This window comes from Scomber scombrus, chromosome 18 (assembly GCF_963691925.1).
Source record: "Scomber scombrus chromosome 18, fScoSco1.1, whole genome shotgun sequence".
Taxonomy (NCBI): domain Eukaryota; kingdom Metazoa; phylum Chordata; class Actinopteri; order Scombriformes; family Scombridae; genus Scomber; species Scomber scombrus.
This window is the reverse complement of record NC_084987.1, coordinates 8,801,236-8,824,980: the sequence shown is the minus strand read 5'-3', so window position 1 is coordinate 8,824,980 and position 23,745 is coordinate 8,801,236. Positions and strand designations below refer to the sequence as shown.

The following is a 23,745-nucleotide window of genomic DNA, read 5'->3' as shown; positions in this document are numbered from 1 at the left end:
TATTTAAAATGTTTAAAAGCCTAAGATTCCTCACTTAAACACTAATTTTGTAACAGTAATGTATGGCTTCTTCTCTCTCTCTGATTAATGCATTTGTTCAATCTCAGTCTTGCTTCTGCTTTAACGGGGATGTGGCAGCAGATTTCTTTGGCCTGGCCTTGCGTCAGCAGGGGGATTCCTCAGGATCCAGCGTCTGGGTGCTGCATTCTTGCCGTCCCTACACATTGCCATCGCAACTCTCACGAGACGCGACAGTCCAGCAACCACAGTCACAGACAGAGTTGTTTCCTATCCCCCAGCTGGAGTGAGGGGTGTGAGAAACACGATCACTGAGCTCAGAGTTATGGCCAGAGAGGCGAATGAAACAAATTCCACGGTGGCAATGGTCCCCTCTCCTCCGCAGACACTCCACTCAATAGATGAGGAAGACAGACAAAGGAGCAATTCTCTTGTTAACACAAGAGGCCCTGTCTATAATAAATACTAGGCTATGAATGAATATGAAGATGTGTGATGAGGCTTTCGCTTTGTGACCAGACGTGAAGATCCAACTACAATTTCAACTTAAGAAGACAACACATGTGGAAGGAACATAAACCCAACACAACACATACTCGGATCCTCAGACAAAATAATTGGAATTTATTAGGAAAATTATGTTAAAACCTAACAGATGGTGCTAACCCTTGCCTTTATATGTTGGGTTTCAGGGTTCTGAATTAGAGGAGGGCTTGTCAGGGGTGGGTCTCTCATCAAAGTGGGGACTCGCCCTCAGTGTGGCCACAGACGGTCTAGAGGGCGGCTCTCAATCTGACTCAGTCTGAATCCTTGACAGGATGTTTTATGTTCGCATTCAGCCTGAGCAAGCTGCTTCAGACCACTGGAATCTGGACACCCTCCAACTCTTTACATATTATTTAAAGGGCAATTTATTTTACTTTATACATTTTCTGCTGCCAGTACAGGTCGACATTATATTAACACTTAAAATCTTACATAGGTTTGTAAAACAGGGGTGTAAAATGTTGACTTCTGGTTAATTCACCCAAAGCAAATTCCTTCCTGCGGAAAATTTGATTGTTGGAGTAAAGTATATTGAGAAACGTTTCATTGGTGGTTGTGAGTCAGTTGTCTGATTTGTGATGTGATCAGCTGAAAAGCAGAGTAGTATTATAAAGGAAGTAGTTTTAAAGCAGAGGCCTGAAGGGATGCATGAATAGCTGTGAATGAACTGTCAACTTGAGCTATAGGTCATAGCTGTGGGGTCCTTGAGTGCTAGGCTAGTGGAAATTTACACACTCATAAGGGTACTTAGTTAAGTCTCTCCCTGGGAGGTCTTGTAGGGTTAAAAAAGAAACTGGAAGCAGAAGTTCATGGTAGTTTTGCGCTGCCCTCTGGATTTATTCAGGCTGAAAGGAGAATTTGCTCGTGTGAATGAGAACAAAAAACAGTAAAACAGTAGCAGGCAACTAGACCACAGCCATGCAGCGCTCAACAATATTGAATAAATGATTTCTTTAGGAAAGAAGCGAGAGGGTCTGAACCCACTTTATCATTTTCTTCACCTGTTTGAGACGATGCAGGAAGTTATAGTCTTACAGGAGAATTCAGCTGAGGAACAAAAATAAGCTGTAATATGTTAAGCTTCACCATGTTGGCGTGCTTCTTGCCTTCTGCATGACGAAAGTGTTGGTGATTGTTGACTGTTCTCTGTCCACAAATAATTTCATCCTCAGTAAATCGACCATATTGCCATGAATCTGGGTTTGGATATTCATGGTCTCCAGAGGATGATTGCTATATTTTGCCTGACCCTCTACCACCACTGTAATTTTCCCTTGAACAGTACTGTCAAGATATATCTAAAACTAATAGATTTCCATGAAAGTTGATTATTATCAATCTCCAAAAATAGAAACAAAGGAACGCTGCATAACAAGAACAAATGATAATAATGATAAAGAACAGCGGCATCACAAAAGCAAAGCTTTTTTTCCTGCAGTATACACTGCACCTGTTCACAATAACAATAGAAGATTGGCTTTGTTTGACCTTTGACCTCGCCTCACCTCATTGGATGGACACACAGTGACACACAAAGCTGCCCCTCAATTACCTGTGGTCAAACACAAAACACACACAGGAAAGGGCAAACACAAATCTCACATTATGCATAAGCAAACAAATTTGGTGCAGTGTACCTAGCCGTGACCTTTTAGCTCTTAAAATCTACCTTGTGCGGTTTTCTGTATGTTTTATGAGGTATGATATGATTTTTGCCTGTCTTTCACCTCTTTTGAAGTTGAGACCTCTCCATAAACCAAAACCACAAAGCTCTCCCCGATGGCCTTGTGGTGGAATGGAAATAACGCCGAGCCTAACTTCTTTAAAGATTTACTTGGCTATGGTTTAAAGCAAACTCCTCCTCCCACACATATTTATTCTTTGGGGGAAAAAAAAAATCAAGTGCTCTTTAGATTTTGAAGTTATAAAACTCTTGGGCTAGTTGTGAGTTTTATTTAAGATCAGTTTTGAAAGTCTTCATATTGTTTCTCATTGAATATTCTGAGCTCATGGTGCTGATGGGAAGCGTGCATGCACTTGTGTTTTAATGCAGCAGCTTGTTGCGCTGTCACCACGGCTACGCAAACAAACACGGAGAACCAAAGCAGCACGCTTCAGCAGGTAATCATTAGTACCAAGCTGACCTTTGACCCCTGCCAGGCCTCAGATGACATATGGCCGTGTGTACCTGCTGTTACTGGAGTCACTGGACTGTGTCACCCAGCAGCAGGAAGGTTGGTGTAAATGCAGCGACCCACAGTGCCAGTTAGATTTGTTTTATGTAGGCTGTATAAGCCCATTGACAGAGGGTGATGTTTTAAATGCTAAACATGATTCTCAGGTAGAAGGTGTAATGGTTGTTTTGGGGTTTTTTGTCCCCAGAGGTACTGTGTGTCAGTCTGTCATCTCCAATTGCTGTTACAGGGAATATTTCCTTTCTCTGTTATGAAATGAACCCTCCTTTTTTTTTTAAATGGTCAGGAAATTCCCTCGGCAAGAGCCTGCCACAAAAAATAGCATAGAAATGTTAGCAAATGACTGTTGCTGATTTCCTTGCAGACACTCGTCCTGTTTACAATTCTTAATTTAGGAGTGTTGGGCTTTATGAGATTTACTATAAACGAATGGGAACTTTCTATTGTCTTCATTCCACCTTTCAATTTGTGTTTGTTTCTTTACATTTCTTTTTTTTCCTCCCCTGACTGGTATGTCTGTCTGCTAGACTATCCGATTTCTTAATACTTACACCCCCATCTCACATGCTCAGTTGCCAATTAAAATACATTTTTTCCATTTCTCTCCTCAGTCAGACATTCCGAACGGATTTCTCTGTTACCCCATTTCCTCCGTTTCCTTCGATCATCCTTCTTCTATCCACTGGCAAGTCTTATTCTATCACTTTGGAATTCTTTAGTTTTACATTTATCTGACCATTTCAGACAAAGGTGAAAATCTGAACTCCTCCGCCTCATCTGTCATGGGTTGCTGGGAAATGAAATTGTGTTTACTGGTGTCAGACAGCAGTTGCTATTTTTTTACAACTTTATTTTTGCATGTCATCGAGCCCCAGTCCCTGAGACAACAGTAATTTGTTTTTCCAACCAACCCACACAGATAAGCTTTTGATGGATGGCAACGGGTGCAGAACTGTGTAGACAAGTATTTTTCATCAGGTCTAGCAAGACCTCTGTTATTAAAGTTGTTTCTAATCCTATCAGATACTGTCTGAATGATGTGAGTATTATGTAGACATAAGGCATGAATGGGGCGGTGAAAGGCTTTAAGTTGCCTGTTGTTGGATTAATGAGACAATGATGTAGCTGTGAGGGGGGATGGAGACCGGAGACAGAAGCAACCCACAGCAACAGCTGAGAAAACCCTTTCAGTTTCTAAGTTGGTCTGTCTTGTGTGTCTGTCAATGGATAAGCCTGGCTGCATCTGTTGATGCCCACACCCCACAACAGCATTTAGGGTGGTGTAATATCTATATCTGCATGTAGCTATTTTGGAGATGTCCTGCATGTGTAATCAACCAGACAAAGCTCAACAATATGCTGCCTCTGTTTTACACTTTGTTGAGAAAGATGAAAAGATGATTTCATATGTTATCCTGAATACAGTGCTGCATAGTTAACATTTGTCACAGTATCACTTACACCAAGTCGTCTTAAATCATCTGCCTGTGTTGTACATGTTTATGCATATTTTTTTCTTCTGCCTGAAGGAAATAAGCACTTTACCACAATCACTGCATTTACGTGCAAACAGCGTCTAGCAGACGTGCGTACAGCTATAGTTATGAATTCCTCCTTACTGGGAGGTCACACGCTGCCAGAGAGCAAAGCAGGATGTGGCAAAACGTCTGTAAAGCGTCTACCTGAGAACAGCTTTCATCTTGTCTCTGTCTCATCCCTCTCTTCCTGTGTGCATTGCTATCTGTTCTGCATCAACCCACACAGTGTCAGCTTGAAGAAAACAAATCAGTTACTGAAACTGAAGTCTGTTAAAAGCCAATTTCATATTTGCAGGCAAGAAAATGTACAGTTCACACTCATGATTTCCACTGCAATCAATGGGTCTGAGATTTAAACACAAGCATTCCCAGCGCTCAACTTTGTCTTTCCTCACTCGTTCCCATCTGTTGCATTTATCCTGAACATCATGGTCAGGAGAGATGAACCAAAACCAGCTGTTCAAATGTGATTAACATCCATACATGTTGCCTCTTTGAAAATATTAGCACACCGATTACTGACTAGAAGTTGCTTATTGTAGCACCCAGGGTGTCAAATAGGATATTGTTGTTGGCTGATTTGTAATCAGAGGGGTACATCATGTAAGCCCAGAGGAAGGTATTTGATAAATGAGGCTCCAGTGGGATCGAGAGGAGTTGAAAAACATGTTCACTTTCTCATTTAAGACATCAGGGTTTTTTTGCTCAAACAGAAGCTTGGAACAGAGGCAGTGGCCTGTTTGTTGAAAGACTAGAAGACAAATTATTACGTACAGAAACATCCACTCTTTCTCAACTACTGCTAATTATGTCACTTTCTCAGACATGAGACTCACATGCTATAATTCAAAAGTCAATTCTAAAGCCATATATGTCTGGAAAAGTGCTACTTATTTGCATAGGTTACAGTCACACTTTATGATGTTTGTTCACAGCAGTTTATTTATTTTTTCTTGATCTGGTTGGATCAATTAAATAACTGTGAGGGACTATACTCATCCTCAAAGCATACAGAAGAAGTAAATAAGTAGTAATATACCACCAATCATCTAACCTACCACCTTTCATCTGCTCACACATTACCTTTAATATTTCTTTTTTAAGATCTTAAAAAAAAAACTTGGTTCCCAAACTTCACCATTCCTCCCACATCATAGAGGACTGTTTAATTAGAGTATCCAACTCCACCACACATGATAAAATAATGTGACCGACCGAAATCCACAGAGGATTCTCAATAAGGCCACACACCACTTTCTCTCCAGGCCTGTTTGCCATGTGTTGTTTTTAGATTACAAACAAGGCAAAGTGATCTCGAGCCTATTCTGATGTCTTATTTTTATCCCTCCTTCAGTGTTTTCCTCTGTTGCCAAAAGGATTAGGAACTTATCTTTTAATACTGGTCGAGCGTCAGCGGTGCACGTCATCCTGCCGTCTAGAAGTGAATGACTTCCAGCACTGATGTTTAGGAACCCACTGAGAAGATGTTTGTGCTTTTTGTTAACCACAGTAGTTGATGTGGCAGAAATACTAGCAGTAAAGGAAAGAGAAGGAGTTAAGACGTGGGTGGTTTGTTAAGCATCTAAATCAACCAAAGCTATTGGGCTGTTTAATTTTATGAGGTGTAAGACCTTTGCTGCTCTATTCAGACTGCTTTACACTGAGGTCAGCGCAAACAGATTAGAGATCACACCAGTGTGTGACCTAGGCCCACCATCATTACACCACTGCACAAATGATTTATAGAGTTGATGAAAGCATGACATCATGTATTAAATCAGCCTTCTGTTAGTACGCTCTAACCCTCTAAATAGTGACATGCACGCTATCCAACCAAGCAAATTAGTGTCTGGTCTTGCAGAGAGATATGGAGCTTTTTTTTGCCAAAACATCACTTGCTTCTTAATTACAAATTGCACAACACAATGCCACAGATAAGATCTGTATTGATGCCCAAGCGTCCAAAGAAGACAGGGAACACTTATCAGCTGGGGTGAGATTACCAAGTGGCCCTCCTGAGTCTGAACCCATTCATTAAACAGAAGCCTCTTTCTGCATAAACAATGGTTTATAACTAAGAACCATAAACAGATAATTTAGACAGCTAGCAATCATGCTCTGGAGGGACTCAGCATTCAGCAATTTTGTAGATGTAGTCTTTTAGATGTTGTTAACAGGGCAAATTTCCTTGAAAAACGTGGATGGCTTTATCATTCTCATGAAATGTTGCCTGTAAAGCTATCAGATGGAGCAAAGCAAGGAAAGAAAAAGGAAAGGCGGGGAAATAAGAGACTCAAATAGACTCAGTGAAAGCTGTTTGACTTAATTCTATGCTTATTCTTCCGAACCTTGTCTAGAAAGGACACCTCATAAACCAGACATTTGCCAGTCCTGGATGATGGCATACTTCTTCATTCATATGGCCTGAGTGTTATAAGCAGTGGATGGAAACAGGTCATTGTGGTCTTTCAAACAGAGAGGAAAAAGTCTGGGATGTTATCAGGAGATTTTAACATGACTCCACGGGCCTCTGAGCAGACTCATAAAGCAAACATTTAACAACACTGTGTCACAGAGTCACGGGAGAAAAACACTTACATAATGAGAAACCCCCCCCCCCCTTCTCTCTTTTTACACGCCCATCGGCAACAAAAAGGAGAGGAGAGAAAGGACATCTTTGAAAATGTAGACAAAAGACTGTGTGTCTCTCTAACACATTTACCTAAGGGACTCATAAGAGAGCTTAATAGTGTACCCGATCCGGCAATGGTCACTTCTTTAACACCACATTGCTCCAGCCCCTTCACCACACAACTTTTTACCTCCTCTGGCTCTTTAGTGGCCCTTTGTAAGAATGACTGCCCCTCTGATTACCCGTCCTGCATGATGGTGAGATGCCCGCTGCCACAATGAACGGAAGATGCAGTCATTGGACTGGAATGAAAGTCATTTCTTGTTTCAGAGTTTCAAGAAAATTTAACCTCGTAATTTCACATTTAACATATCATATATCCTTTACGTCAGTCAGATCCATATCTTAAATACTTTATTGGAACGGATCCAACTGCTACCCTACAGCCAGGTCTTGTTAAAAACACGAGCTGTGTTTTCTGACCCAGTCATGACTAGGACTGTGTGTTCCAGCAGCTCGGAAAGTGTTCGTGGTCCCCAGGTCACGGCTGAACTTCTCATATTTATGTTAGCTAAACTTCAGGCTGGCAGGCTAATTCGCTGGTATGTGTTTTCATTAGGTCTCTAGGGCCGGGTAGAGCTCCCTCACTAACGTGGCTCCTCCGACCTCTGACCCTGGCTTTAATGGGATGGCTGGCAGAGAAAGAGGGTCATGGCTTCAGAGTGGGCCTGCTAGGACTTAAGGTAACAATTTGAGGAGGCATAACAGGTTATGTAACCTTCTCGCTGGATACTAATGACTTGGTAGTGTTTGAGGAATGTCCTGTCTCAATAGGTCTCTTTTAAATCAGTTGCTGTTTGTGGCAACAAAATTAGCTTTGGTATGGTAAGAAAGGACAAATCCTTCACTGTGTGCTAGATAACAGCTATGTAGGGCATGTGATCAACCACAGGCAATGTGCTAAGCCGTGGGACATAAAACCAGTACAGAAGGACCTGTCATCCTGTCATCTCCTCTTTTTCTCCTCTCTTCCCTCAAGGCAGAACAATTACCCATCTCCTCATTTAGAAACCTGAAATATACAGGTTGGTATGAGCCTCTCCCTTCTTCAAACAAAGCGGAACGATTAATTCAGTGAGAAAATTCAACGTCAACTATTTTGATAATTGGAAATTCATTTCAGTCATAGTTTAAGCCAAACATGGTTTCGGCTCCTCAAATGTAAGGTTTTGAAGCTTTTATTTGTCATACATGATCATAAACTGAATATATTTGGATTTTGGACTGTTGATCAATCAATATGAGACATTTGAAGATGTCGCTATGGACTCAATGGATAATAGACAAGCATTTTTCACTATTTTCTTTCACATTTATTAGCCAAAACAATTGATAAATTAACTTAGAAACAACTTGCAGATTAACTGATAATGAAAATTGAGTAGCCTATTATTCCAACAACAAAAACTAGTCAGCGATGATTTTGGTTGATTTCATAGATTCCACAATTGTTTAAAATAAATAAATACAGAGATATAATCATCAGATGCAACTCTAGAAGGCAATGACTGATAGCATGAGTCTGGCTATTGGGTAAAACAAAGCATTTGAGGAAGGAAAACGTCTGACGCTGGTTGATATTACCTCCTTACACAGGGCTACGACCACAGCCTCTACCACCAGTTCCTTATTGTGTGGGATTTGAGTGTGTGTGTGTGTGTGTGTGTTTGTGTGTGTGACGTATGCTTGGGGTCAGTCTGGGCCTGTCTTCCTAATAGCTTCACAGTTTCACAGTTTTAGCTACAGCAAGCCCCTGGAGGTTAGGTGACACATTTCCCATGGAGTCCAGGTCATCGTCACATTGGCCCACTGTGCAGGCCATAAATACCAGTCGCCTCTCCTCATAGGCTTGCCTTTATGTACACTGTCCTGACAACAGGGAAGTTATGATAGACTGTTCTCTATTTCTGACTCAAATATTAGATAAAACAGATTAAGATAGATAAGATTAGAAAAAAGCTGAACCACCTGAGCTTTCATCAACAATCACTGGACTTTCCAAGCTAAATATCTTGCAATGCCTCATGATGAGTTATTTAACGGGATGCTTTGAATTCTTCTTTAATGACAGGCAGGTTCAGTAGGCAAACAAACAACTCTCCCACAGATGAGATAGGAAACGCTGTGTGCAGGAAGCTCACCATACCTCAAGGGCAGCTTTGCATTCATGATGAAGGCTATGTGTGAAAAAGTCAAGACTCAACTGAAGTACAGCCAAGCCAAAGAAAGAAGCAGGAAAACAGGAACACATGTCAAACATGCCTCAAATTTTGTGCAAATGTTTTGTGCTTTTATGTTTCTTAAATTTGGGAGTAGGACTGTATCATGCAGGGTTAGGAATAAGGAGGAGACGAGTTTATGGTTAGGTTATCACTTAAGTACCTTATTAATTAGTCTTACCAAACACATTTTAATTCTTTCATAACTGTTTTAGTGACAATTTACCCATTTAAGGCTGAGAAATAACCAACTCTAAACTGATACTGATCATAACAAATAGACTGCTGTAGATAATAGGAATAAAGTGCACAGTATCTTAATCTCCTTTCTATTGCTGAATGTTCATGTTTAATCATAAACCTAATCTATTATAAGTCATAATAAAAACTAATAAACTGAACCTAATTATAAATGTGTTTGTTTACATGTACCAATACATTTCTGTCACATGAACACACCACTGCCAGCTTGCATGTGTATGTAGGCTATAAGAATCTGAACATGTTTATATTTCTTAAAATTGGGAGCAAGTGGGAAGAAAATTAAAGAGGGAAAGGGTTAATCAAATACAGACAACTTTGAGGTAAGATTATCATTTCAAGTGTCTCATTAATAAGTCTTAGCAAATAGATTTTTAAGTCTTTCCTTAACTGTTTTAGTGACAGTTTACTTGCCATTCAAGCCTGATAAATAGCCAACTCTAAACTGATACTGTACATCATAACAAATAGCATGCTGTAGATTATGAGGGACTAAAGTGCACAGTAGTTTAATCACCTTTCAGCTGATATTTAGGACTGATCATGTTTAATATATTACCATAATTTATAAGTCCAAATCAACATCATCATCATAAAAACTGCTGAACTGAAACCCGATGATAAATGTGTTTGTTTACCTGCGCTACTAAATCCCTTCCCTGTCACTTGAACGCACCACCACTGCCAGCTTGCACTCAAGTCAGAGGACGGATCTGAGCCTTATAACATATTCATTGGCTTGCGCTGCTCAGCGTTCGCGTCAGCTCAGGGGGCGGGCGAGGACGAGGAGTTTATTGTGAGGAATGTGTAGTAGCACTCAAACCAATTTACCACACCGACTGTGTAGCACTGTTGCAGGGCATCTTCTCTTGTTTGGGACGCGCTTAACCTGGATTTATCTCCCGGTGGTTTGATACAGCTCGCATAGGCTTCTGAACGACCATTTTATCATGCAAGTCTTTACTTGATCGGACCATATTCTTTTCCTCTTTGTTAATTTTTGTGGAACTTTTTGTGTTGTTGTTTTTTTGGTGAAAGAGATTTTTTGTTCATGCCAAGCACGACTTCAGCAACGATGAACAGGAACGGAATCGTGACAAAAATCCACTCGAGGATAAGAGCTGACCCGTTCGCAGCCAATTACGAGTTGGTCGGTAAAGAGCTGGGCAGGTAAATGTGTTTCTTTGCTTGAATTGTTTTCAGTATTCATTGATGAGAAACTAATCCGTGTGCTGACTTTGTGCGTGTGCCGGCTAAATGGAATTTGCAATGATAAGCTGATGTTAATCGGGTAATCAAATTAGATTTACTCTATGCACTTGTTAACGTGAAGCGTGTTAATTGAACATTTCCAATGTCGCATACCATCTTTTGGAGGGGGGGAACTGTTGATGGAGTTGCGCATTTGGCATCCTGGACATGCAATGGCAATGCGCTTTTGTGCGTCTTGGTAGAATAGTTTTTAAGACTTTCTGATATGTGGATTGAAAACTCAAGTTATGTGAAGATGCAAGGGCCATAAACGTTTTTGGGCATTATTAATTTGCATTGGCCATCAAGGTACACAGCTCGCAGAAGGGAAAGCATGATATTGTTCTCTAGGTTTAAATTCACAACCCTGTGGTTTTGTTTCCTCTTGTGCCCACCTGTGTGGTCTAGTAGATCCTCCTGCATGAGGTGGTGAAAGTGTAAAACACCATGAGCTGAACTTAAGTATTGGTTTTAACTTATATTTTGAATGAGTCAAAGTGTGTGAGGTTGACTAATGAGAGAACAGTACGTGAAAAGATAAAATGACTAGCAGCTTTTGGAGACGCTTGTTTACACACTTTAAAGTTTAAATTACTCATATGGAGTATAGACTTAAGACAGTTGTCATGTTTTGTACCAGTTTCTCGGAAGATGCAGCGTAAAAAATATACCATCTGGAATCATCCACTTCTCCCCCTTCTGTCTTTCTTTCTCTCCAGCTGAATGCATTTTGCTTGCGGGTCACTATTAATGTGTCGGACTCAGACACTGAAGTGCACATTCCAGTGGTATTTAGGCAGAGATTGCCCAATATGCCACACAATAATGACTTATCACCCCAAATCATTTAGAGTTAGGACTAGCAAAGACTAGTCTAAAGAGGACTTACTGGATTCGACTTAATGTAACAGCTGTCTGATTGCTCCTTGTGCCAATTTTACATCTGTCTCCATAACTCCTCTTTTTCACTCTAAGTTTGCTCCTCTGCTGACTTTGGGACAGGCTAAATAAAGAGTCAGTTGGTGGCAGCCAGTTTTCCTTGTCAAACACCCTGGGACGTCCTGGGACAGCAGCCAGGACCTGTGGGGAGTCTGGCTGGAGGCAGTTTGTGAAGTGTAGGGCACAGCAGCCACTCTTCCTCAGCCTTCATCCTCCTCCCCTTCTCTTCCCATGACTTTGACCCAACGACATCCTGAGATCAGGCCTCATAATCGTATTAAGCGCAGGAATGTACATAGCGCTGCATGCCAGGAGTTCAGCTATATAGTTTGTACAGTAGGAAGGATGTTGACCATATTATAACTCGTTGGTGCCTGATTTGATTTTTCCTGTAGTTGTTTAAGCTCCCTTCAAGTTGTAACAAACAATAAGGCTCATTAGCTTTATTTTAAGACCTTCTAATCTTCAAGCTTTGCATTTGAATGTTGGTCCCCTGCAGAACTGGGCACAAAAATATGTTGCGGCCAACTCGAAAGCAGGAAGCATGAACCCGTGTGTGTGTCTGTCTGTCTGTTTGTCTGTGAAGCAGGCAAATGAGAGCTGTGAGAGCTGTCATTTGTCATCGCACTTCAGACATGAGTCAGTGACCCGCTGAGGGAGACAAAACGCAGACTCCACAGGAAACCAATTTCTCAATCAAATTTTCACCATCTCCAGTTCTCAGGAGAAGAAGGGGAGAGAGAGAAAGAGAGAGAATTAGAATTAGTTTAACGTTTCACAGTAAAATTGATTGATGACAGATGAGTTTCAGATAAATTCTGCTGAGAGTAACCCTGCAAATGAGCCGTTTGATCCACATAATTGTATTTGTGGATCCAGACATGATGTTTAAAAACCCTTCATTAGTGGTAGTTTGTTTTCTTCTATAACAGATCCAACTGTCATGCAGAAAAGAAACTTGATATGTGAAATATTACATGAAAGAGCTGTGATGCTGTTGCATTAAAGGACTGTATAACCAGCAGGTTCTGTGCATGGTGTGAAGATGGAAGATGGCTGAGTTTAGTAACCTCTGACCTGTTGTCAGCCTTTGAAAAGACTTCTTGTTGCTCCTTTCCGTGGCCAGCAGTCATTTCTTTTCACCCCATATGTAGTTCCCAGCCCACAGTGAGCTGCTCTGAACTTGGCTAATTAAGGATGAAAAGGCTCTGACGGGTTTTGCCTTTTCATTCTGAACAATGAGTCGTCACCATTATGTGAGACTGGGAAACAGCAAGAGAGAGGGAACGGGCCTCACAGCGCCGGGGTGGTAGCCAAAACAGAACCAGTCTCCGGCCAGAACAGTTGCTGTTTTTGGTCCGCAGCAGAGTGGGCTTGGGGTAATGTTGTGTGGGAAAAAGTCTGGCACCATGCTGACTGGACCTTTCCGACTTGGCCACTTCATTCAGATTCTGCCCAGTTCACAGTAATCTTTAATCGTCCTGTATTCACTTTTTCTTAACTGTCTGCAGTGTATCTATATTGTGTGGTTCACAAAGCATGGGAATGTCATTAAGCTGGATATATTTGTTAAAGTTACAGTATCCATTTTAGCATGCTGCGGCTCCAACCTGACTGTAACAGCAGTGACCCCCTGCCTGGCCTACCCAGCCCCGGTCAGGTGGGTGGTCCTGGTCTCGGGGGGGCTGCTGTGTTAGCCGACTGGTCAGCTTTTGTACGACTGTCAAAAGAGAAACAGACTCCGGCCAAGGAGCTGGGTGGAGGCGTCAACACAATTCCATTTGTCCCTGCTGCTGTCAGCTGTGAAGAAAAGGAAGTGGACAAGGCTGCATTATTATCCCAGGAGGGACAGCTAGTGATTGTGGTCAGCTTGACAGAGAGAGGCAATTCTGCACACGTCGGACATCCTGCCCACACCCACAGCTGACCCTTAACACCACCCCACGAATTCATCAGGGTAGATGCAGAAAAATTAATGGTAGTGTTGAGGTTGTGCGTTTTTTAAAATCTCATGTTAACACCCAGTATCAAAGGTGTTGTATCTCTTTGTGTTTACTTGATCTATAAAGTGGTGTTAGCCTTATCAGGTCCCTGCCCATTGTTCGGGAGCTCTTGCCAAAACTGTCAGCCTTATCTGCCTCCTTGTCAGACCCTCCTAAATGCTAGGGAACAAGTAGGAGAAGGGCGGAGGGGGTGGTCTGTACTAAATGTCTAATGACGTCTCTTCAGCTGAGCATGTCAGTGGTCAATAGCAGTGTTTGTATGTTCAAATGATGCCACTTAACCTTCTTATCTCTTAACTGTTCTATAACCTCGCCTACAGTGTTGCACTCGTGGCCAGTTGGCGGGCTTTTTCTCAAACGTCTTACACTGTAATCTAGGTTTCACCTCATGGCAGTTTAACTGTCTTTGGCTTGTCCAGTAATTTCAGCTTTCTTCTACTGCAGTTTGACTGACCTAAATATGATCCAGTGGTCCCAATGGCTACTTGCATACAGAACAGAACCATCTCAGTCCAACTATTTTTGAAAAGCCAGTAATGTGGTTGTGATTATTCTGCCTCCTCACTAATCACTCTCTCTTTCTCTCTCTCTTTTCCCCCCTCTTTGTTTCCCAGGGGAAAGTTTGCGGTGGTGAAGAAGTGCATTGAGAAGGCAACAGGGAAGCAGTATGCTGCCAAGTTCCTGAGAAAGCGACGGAAGGGCGAGGACTGCCGCATGGACATCTTGAACGAGATCGCTGTGCTGGAGTCAGCAAAGGCAAACCCCTATGTTGTGGCACTGCACGAGGTTTATGAGACCAGCGCCGAAATCATCCTCGTTCTGGAATGGTAAGACAATAGACATTACAGAAACAACAAAAAAAGTTTTTGAAAAGTTTACTCAAAACAGCCATGTCTCTCCCGGCTGTCTCTCCCAAGTTTGTTTGTGTTCAAACCCTCGTGCACACACAGCCTCAGCTTTCACTGCCCACAGGAGCAAAAAAAAAATGATGATGGAACTCTAAATGGCCTTTTAAACTTTCCTCACTTGTTAGTGTATGAGCCATGCCAGGAAAACTAGGATAAAATGATTTGGTGCTAAATTACTAGGCAGATGAAAATACATTAATCATCCCCTTTTTAAAACTTTCCATCAGTTTTTCTTGCAGAATTACCGAGGTATGTGAGGACACAAAACCTTTGGCTTTTAGAGAACTTCCTAATACTGTAATTCAGGTCTACTTAATAACTTAATAAGCACAGTTTTATTTTTCATGGAAATTAGTTGGGGAAAACCTCACATCAAATCTTGCATACATGTCATGCAACATCCTGTATTTTGCATGGTGACGTCAGTTCTTTGGTGTTTTCATGTGAATTGTCAGCTTTTATGCAGTTCATTGGTCTGACCTACAAACAAAACCTACTTACTTCACAGCTTAGCGATATTGTTGGCTCCTGAGAGTACAGCTGCATGTCACTCAGATCTTTCTCACCTCAAAAACACATACACCTGGTAAAATGCATAGGGTTGTGCTAATGTTACATGATTTTGCCTTAAATGGAAATTCTCGCTTTCTTTGTAGTTTCATACTGGTCTCATCAAAGCCTCAACACCTCAAGTCCTAGTTACGCTAAATAACTGTCAGTAACCGCCTTTTTAAATACGGATGTAGCAGACCTGCAGCCTGCTTACTGTGTGACAGTGACAACATTTAGCTACAAATGAGTCAGTCAGACCTCGCTGTGAGAACTTGTTGCTCAGACAGACAGTATGTTGCCAAAATGCAGGTGAACTGGCCGGCAGCTGAGTCGAGCTGCTTGTTGACCCAGCAAGTTCATCCTGGCTGTCTGGCTCTGGTCTGTTGTGGTTGGGTGTTAAATGACATCATGCACATCCACTAAGTGTCCTCTGACTGCACTAATGATGCCGTCTAGTTACGATTTGCAAAGGACTCTTAGCCTCTTAATTACCTCCCTCGCCTCATTGCAGAGAGATAACACAGGGCAATTATGCTTGAACCTCGTTCTCCTGACCCTGTCCCTGAACTGCTCGCTACTAAGGCAGGAAGCTCTCTCCTGCCGAGTTCTTGCTAGTCATCCCCGTTGCAGACATGGAATGCTTCTGCAGAACAAAGACCTCTCTGTGGGGGGGGGGCTGGGGGGCTGTGTTTGACCTCTGACTGAAGTGTGAAAGGGGAAGTAGCACCACAGTTCACCCCTGCATGCCTGCAGAGAAAACATAGCAGGAGGTCAGCTGACACCGGTCCAAGATCGTCTCTGGCAGCCAAATGGAGCAGCACTGAGTCTTTTAGCATATAATTAAGCAGCCTGTTCATGCATTGGTTATAATATTTGGCATTTAAAGAGCTTGGTTTTTAAATGTCACTTCATGCTGTTGGGGTTGCGCTGTAAAAGTTGCAGCAGCACTCACAAAAAGAAAGAGAGAGGCTGTGAATAGCTGCATCTTCAAAAACTGACTGACCTCAGCATGAGTTTCAAGAATCGCAAACCATTTTCCATTTCCTGTGGGTTTCAATGCAAGCAGCAAGCAATGCTCCCAGAAGTAGCACACCACAGCGCTGGTATAATACAAACACATACACTCTTCTCATATAGCCACAACCACTTCCTTAGTAATGTCAGAGAAAGCGAGAAGTTGAATTCTGATTAAAATTTAAAGTGTCACCCCAGCGTGCTTCAAGTTCCCGAAAACCTCCGCATAAGTGAGAGATGGTCACTAGATGAGAAATGAATGCTTCACCTCTGAACTCCTCAACTTTGTGACCATCTGATAATTTAACCCAATTTTGTGCACAGCATTGTCCTTAATTTTCTGGTTTCTATACACATCAGAGTGTACTTTCATAAAGCAATAAATCCATTTTAGCTGCATACAAAGTTAAGTTATAATATGAGGTTACATCTGCAGGTAAACGAATCAAGATCCTAATGCGTCACAACAACAGGAATAGCAGCCAAACCAATACATTTTTTTCCTTTTTTAAATGTCAGATGTTCTTAAAAGTTAAATGAGTTGTCTGCCTATTAAGTTGCAACAATATCTTCCTCATGAATCTTATTAAACTCTCAGCATCAAGTCATCTTATTCATGCCTTTACCCTCCTGTTGATGTCACAAGTTTGTGCTTGACACATGCTCCAAGCTCATTGCGCACTCCTGACAGCATCTTTTCTAAATCCAACACACTGCAAGAATCAAATTCATTTTGGTTCACCATATGATTACCCTGCTACGGCATAACTTAATTTAGATTTTTTTTTCCATTTCCTTTTGTTTAGAGAACTTTGCCATGTTTTATGTACATTTTAATTTCAATATCTACATGCATTTAACCTAACCCAGAGCCCTCATGACCTCACCACTCTTTAATTAGACTATAGTGGAGTATAAGTGCTGTCTAGAAAATGTAGCCAACAGACAGGCTAGGCTTGTGGAAACTGGTTGACAGGGTGCTGTTAAGGTGACGTCAATGAATGAGCGCCCAGTTTGGTGGTCAGCCAAAAAGGGCTTTGACCAAATAGCTTCTCCTGCTGATGTAAAATGAGGTTGACTTGGTTTACCGCTTAAAGATAGAGAAATGCTTTTGCCTCTTTCCCACTTAACATCTCCTTATTCAGAGTTTGAAGCTCATCTGCTCTCAGCTCTTGTCTTCAAATGGTTGTTTAGCTTCACTCTGCCTTCACTTCACTCATGTTGGCTACATTAGGTTTATACTCGCGTGTCAGTGCAGGGGAGGATGTCTGCCTACATGCTGAGGTAGTGAGAACATTAACTCTTGGAAGTAGGGGGCCGTGGCGCCCATATTTAGACTTCAGGGAAGTATCAGATGTTAAGTGCTTGGCCACTATATGTACAATCTGTTGAACTTAAACAAGATGGTCTTTATCAAGATTTTAAATCCTCTCAGGCCGTCTACTGACAGCTTAATGAAACCATTGTAATGCTTCGTCATTTCAAGCCTTTAATTGTTAAGACAGGTACAGTAAATGCTAACAGGTCACTCTACGCCTCTGTCTAATTGACAGATTCAAGTTCAAGTTCATTTTTGATGTAACACAAACTCAGAAAATTAGATATGAGGACTTTTCAACACTAAAATCAAATCAAAGGCCTCCGTTAATTACACTCATATGTCTCTGATTTGCTCTCCCAAAGGTAAACACTAATACTAGATTTGTTTGCATTTATTATACATGTGTGCAGAGATGAGGGCTTCCAAACTCTTTAGGGGTCATAAGGTGGGATTGAGCATTTTTGCAACAAGTGAGGTAGGTGGCAGGTCAAGTATTTGGTTCTAGGGGCAAAAAAAAGATTATTTGGACCAATGACGGATATCCTCGAAATCCAAAAAAACATGAGTGCTATTTTCACAGCTGAGGATAGTAAAGGGTGCATGGTTAGGAGGCTAAAGGGGGACTGGGTGGTGCTGAGTTATGTAACAGACATGCCCAGGGCCTGGTCACAAAGTTTTCCTCTGAAGATGAAAAGCATGTGTGCACCATCTAAATCCCCCACACATGGTTTGAGTTTTTTGGGTGAACTGTCAGCTCCAGGCATTGATCTGACTGATGGAGAATCCAATGTAAATCTACCACTTAACTCCACTTTACTTAATGTTGTTACACAAGAACAGCAAGACCAGGCAAGAATCTGACTATCCCTTTCCCAAAAATGTGAGAAGTCACCACTGAGTTGTCTAATTACTAATTCCAAAAAAGGACAATCCCTTTGTAGTATTGGAGAGAACAAGCAAGAAACTATGCAGGCGGAGGCTCATACAGTGTCTAATTACCAACCTGACACTACTCCTCTGCCACCCTTTATTCACATTCTCTGACCACTTTAAAGCTTAAAATCTGTTCTTTTTTCACTTTAAGAAAAATATTTAGGCTTTGATAAGTTGGCCACTGTTTGCCACTGCTTCCCCTGTTTGATTTAGTATGTGAACTTCCAGCATATCAGGCTGTATAAATCCTTATCTGAACCTGCTGTAAGCTGATATGACCATTGTTATCTCCAGTAATATTCCTGTTAAGTGGAAGGTACATACAGAGGCGGGGTAACAAAAATTATATTGATTCATGTTGGACTCACTTGGTCTGTCGATGTGGATGAACTTTGTTTTTTCAAGCCAAAGTACAAGGAGACAGGGTGTTATGTAATTTTAAAGAAAGTGGAAATGACTTTGGGTTTGTTCACTAAAATTGTGCTAATGGGATCGGCTGGAATTTGCCATTGTCAACTTGTGTGATTAAAAATAAAAGGAAGGGTGTATTTGTTCAGTTTAACAGGCAATTTATTATGTCAAGTTAAAATGAATAATCAAAAATGAAAGTCAGCCAAACTAAACTCCACTGGGTGGCTATCCACGTACAGTTCTTTTCTTCTCATCTTATCCTTGTTTTGTTTTCTAAGTTTTCCTTCCTCTGCTTTCCTTTCAGCGCCGACGGTGGTGAAATCTTCAACCAATGTGTTGCCGACAATGACGAAGCCTTCACAGAGAAAGATGTGGTCCGACTGGCCAAGCAGATCCTGACTGGAGTGGCCTTCCTGCATCGAAACAATGTGGTGCATCTGGATTTGAAAGTAAGCACACTGAAAGATTATATGACGATATAGGACAGCCTATTCCCCCGAGAAGCAGACTGAGGCAGATATCATTTCTGTTATGTAACCTCAACCCATTCAGCATGTCACAACCCAGTTCCCACAAGAAATCAGTCGGTAAAAGAACCTGTCTGAACTATCATGTTTTCTTTATTAAGCTCTGAGGTTACAAGGCAGTTACCATTGAGGATATTATTTACATAAGTATCTCACAAATTAACCTATTTTCTCTTTGCTCATATAATATGAGCCAGAATTATTTTTAAAAATGAATAAGTCACAAAAGTACTGCATATGTTCTGGATAAAATGATCACTTGCAATACAAAAAAGTGCTCTGTTTAAGAGTACTGCTTGTGTAAAACATTTGGGCCTATAATAATAATAAAGTTGTGTGGTTAAGTATTTTCAAGAGGTGAATCTCATGCACTATTTAGCCGCTCTTGTGGTATGATGGACTATAATAGCCCATGCCTGACAGCTAGTATGTATTTTCCTCTTCTGTTTATCTCAGATGTTCCAACCAAGTCTGGGATTAGGTGAGCCTGACCCAGAATTAAGCACAGTTGTACGCACACTGAAGTATTTGCACACACCAACTGTTGAGCAGTCTAGCTAGTTGGCAGGGATACCCTACCTGTTTTCAGTCTTGTCTGATTGGCTTAGTGGTTGATCTGAGCTCAGAGGAGCAGCTGGATGCTGACCAGACTTGAAATCCTCTTGAGGCCATTTACCTGAAATGCTTTGACTCATTCAAACTAGCTTGTAATCAGTGACGGTGGATTTCAAATGTCAAAGATGTTCAGATGTCAAACCTCAAGCTTCTTGAATCATCATTAGTCATTATGTAACATACCTCCGTCTAATCTGTTGTTCGCTTTCTCCAGCCCCAGAACGTCTTGCTGACCAGTGCCACACCTCTGGGGGACATTCGCATTGTGGACTTTGGCTTGTCCAGACGCATGGACAGTATCACAGAAATCAGAGAGATCCTCGGTACCCCAGAGTATGTTGGTGAGTCCTGCATTCAGCCCTTAAATCACCACAATCACCTGTGTCTGTTCAATTTGAGTGTCATCATTTATCATGACTAACACTGGCCATGTGTTTATGTTGCAGCACCAGAGATCCTGAACTACGAACCCATCAGCACTGCAACAGATATGTGGTAAGTGTGCTACTGCAGTTAATGAGACCATTTCCACTCATTTCAGTGGAAATGGTTCTGCCATGCAGGCTTCTTAGTACTTCTGGGAATAAAGACATATTCAGGACAATGACATCACCTCCCTAATATACAAAATATCCTTTTTATGTCTAGACCTTTGACCACAAATCATCTTTATTACCTACTTGAGTGGTTAATTAATGTATAACCGCAGCACAGTGGACAGTGGAAGACAGCCACATCTGTTGTGTTGTAAAAGATTCTGTAACTCTCAAAGATGACAAATTGCCTTATTGACTCCTTTCCTTTCTTTCTTCCTCTGCAGGAGTATTGGGGTCCTGACCTACGTCATGTTGACTGGTGAATCTCCCTTTCTGGGTGACAACAAGCAGGAGACATTCCTCAACATCTCCCAAGTCAACATCGACTACTCGCAAGACACGTTTGAGGGGATCTCCTCCCTGGCCATTGACTTCATCAAGTCCTTGTTGGTTAAAAACCCCAGGTGAGGCTTTTTACAGTTAAGCGGAAGATACTCAGATGTTTTGATTATGGCTAAAACCGAAAAATTTCCATCAGCACTACATTGAGCTGATTTACACACCAAGGATATGAGTCAGGTTCACACTGGCACGGAAGTGCATCTGCGTATATCTAAAAGAGTGTGTGGTAACATGATTTGCGTCATTTGGGCGAAAAGTCATTTCCTTTCTTGCAAATCATGTCTGTCAGCTTACATTTATTTCATTTATACAGAAATATTTTATAGACCAGTATGTTTTGTCTTGATATTACACCAAACACTACACCACATTAAAAAAACAAGACAATTTATACCAACGTGATTTTCATAGGAAACCATCTAATCATATTACTGAAAAAATTAACCAGAAACTCTAATTGGGACTGAGTGCTTTAGCACATAGCTTTTAATTTGTCAGCACAATGTGTTGATGAAAAGTAGCAGTAGCCTCTTACTTTGGTCCAGAAGCATAATCTCCCATCAGTAGCGTTTAATTGCAGCAGATTAGTTATGCTGGTGGAAAGACTGAAATATTCCTGTGTTGGAGTAATATTGAGAGATCGAGGGGGAAAAAAACCTTCAGGGTGAAAAATGTTTTTTTTTTCTAATTTTGAAAAGCAATATGGTTGACAACTTTGGGGGAACGGATTGAGTGAATCTGAAGATCCTGGAAATCCATTGGTTATGTAAACTCTTCCACTCATCCACAGTGTTATTGTGTTTGTGTGTACAGGAAGAGAGCCACAGCAGAAGAATGCCTCAGCCATGCCTGGCTGAACCCACTACCCCATCCCCTTTCCCATCCGCACCTCAACACAGCGTCATCTTTGGATGAGCCAGAGATGAGCCAGTCGGAGTCAGAGCCTGAGAGCCCGGCTCCCTCCCCTGAGCTGGGCTTGATCGGGTACCTCATATGCCCGGGCCAGGGTGAACTGAAAACAGGCCGTAATGCCTTCACCTTCAGTGAATCCCCCTTCCCCACGCGACCTGAGATACAACAGGAGCTGATCTGCTGAACCACGTTTGACAGGTGGAGAGAGCCTGAAGAAACCTTAACTCCACGAAGCAGACGCTGAAAGCCAGTGAGCCTGCAGCTTCTCGGTCTTGATCTGACTCAGGGCCATGCTATATGGATGCTGTACGCCTGCTGCTGGCTGCTTCTACTGCTGTGATGTCTGTGAGCTGGGGTGTGTGTAGTTTCACACCTGTGTGTACGTGTTTGTGTGCGTGTTGGAAAAATGCATGCTACTCCGTGCTGATTTCATATGATGACAGGAGGAATGAAGATGCAGGAGAAAGACGTGGGAGAAGACACAGCACTCAACTGCAAGTGTTTTGTCGCAAGACTGCACTGCTGCCTTAAAAGTGACTGACATGAACTGGACTCGGCTTCACGCTGTGGCTAGTTCACTCCTGCACGCACACTGGTTTCTCTTTTTACCCAATTAGCCTTTTGAACTGGGTTTCAGAGGAGACGCAGTCTCTCACTTCCTTGGGAAATGACTTCACTCACTGTGTGCTCTCATCAAAACAAGTTATGCTTCAGCTGACCCAGACATACCTTATGAGATGAGTTTTCTTGAAGGAAGTAAAGGGTTTTGACAGATGGTTGTATTAAACAAAGGAATTAGAAAAAAGACAAGCACCTACGCCGAAGCCAGACATTAACTGTTCCACTGTTTTATATGTGTATGTGTTTGCGTTATACCACTTCAGCCCCTTAAATACACAAAGCCACACAATGCCTGAGTTTAAGATGGAAATAGTAGCATTCTTTATTTTTAAATGACAATCTTGAGCACTTTTTATTTTGTTATTGGACTTTCATGTAATGGTAAGAAACCAAAGGCTCATCAAGCACACTCACCTGTCACATATTGTGCAGTGCTTATTAACAGTTTCCACTTATAGTTGTCACATCTTTTTTTTTTTTTTTCACAAAGTGCCACTTCGTCAACCTCACTTCACTTCTGTGTTAATGTTGCAGTCAAACTTTTATTTTTACTGTTAATTTGTTGGCTATTGCACAAGTTGCACACTTCTTTTTTTTGGGTTGTGCTTAACTGCGAAGTTGCCACCAGATTTCATGCTCTTCAAATATTGTGAGAACAGTCTTGGAAAGAGAGAATGGCAGGGGGGAAAAGCAACAGTCTGGCTTTGTTATTAGTGCAACAGATGATGATCAATGACCTGGTTAACTGAAGGGCCCAGAGTTGTATAGATATGTGATATTTGCCTTCAGATGCTCGGGAGAATTTCTCAAAAGTACTGAAATGTGTATTGTGAGTTAGTATTAAGATTATGAGATTGTCAAAATAATTGATGTTTTTTTGAGGGGGGTTTGTTTTTTTGTTTTTTTTACCAATGTATGAATGTTAACATTGTATCATTATTTTGTACATTAACTTCTACTTATTCCTTTTTTTTTCTGCTCATGAATTTCAGGCAGGTTTGCACTTGTCCTTGAGGACGTTATGTTAAAATGAATAAATGTTGATGGCATGCATTGCAAAATGTAAGAGAAGAAAAAAATACATGTACGTTTTCTATCAAACTTTTCTGCCTGTGTCTTATTTTTATTTATAGCAACAGCAACAATGACATTTAGTTTACTCTACATGGCTTGTCACTTACTGATTTGATTAAGTTAAATCTGAACTACAGCAGTGAACATGTATGCCTCTAGTGTTAGAGTACAGTAATTGAACCTGGTCCAGGCTTATTTTTCAGGTAAAAGTTTTCACATTTTAATCAAACTAAATTCCAGACTGTAGATAAATCTTA

General features: G+C 41.4%; 1 protein-coding gene across 1 annotated transcript; it reads left to right on the top strand.

The window, feature by feature from the left end:
• The first annotated feature begins 10,319 nt into the window (after positions 1-10,319).
• stk17al (serine/threonine kinase 17a like) lies at positions 10,320-23,519 on the top strand. The gene is made up of 7 exons (XM_062438967.1): positions 10,320-10,639; positions 14,277-14,489; positions 19,106-19,250; positions 20,158-20,284; positions 20,390-20,438; positions 20,764-20,943; positions 21,695-23,519. Exons 1-7 carry the CDS (start codon positions 10,521-10,523, stop codon positions 21,975-21,977), a joined length of 1,116 nt encoding a protein of 371 aa, XP_062294951.1. The 5' UTR covers positions 10,320-10,520; the 3' UTR covers positions 21,978-23,519.
• Positions 23,520-23,745: the final 226 nt, after the last annotated feature.

Coding starts and splice junctions, on each gene's coding strand:
- stk17al (XM_062438967.1), top strand. CDS start 10,521: ATGCCAAGCACGACTTCAGCAACGATGAACAGGAACGGAATCGTGACA. Junction 10,640..14,276: donor GTCGGTAAAGAGCTGGGCAG/GTAAATGTGTTT, acceptor TTTGTTTCCCAG/GGGAAAGTTTGCGGTGGTGA. Junction 19,251..20,157: donor TGGTGCATCTGGATTTGAAA/GTAAGCACACTG, acceptor CGCTTTCTCCAG/CCCCAGAACGTCTTGCTGAC.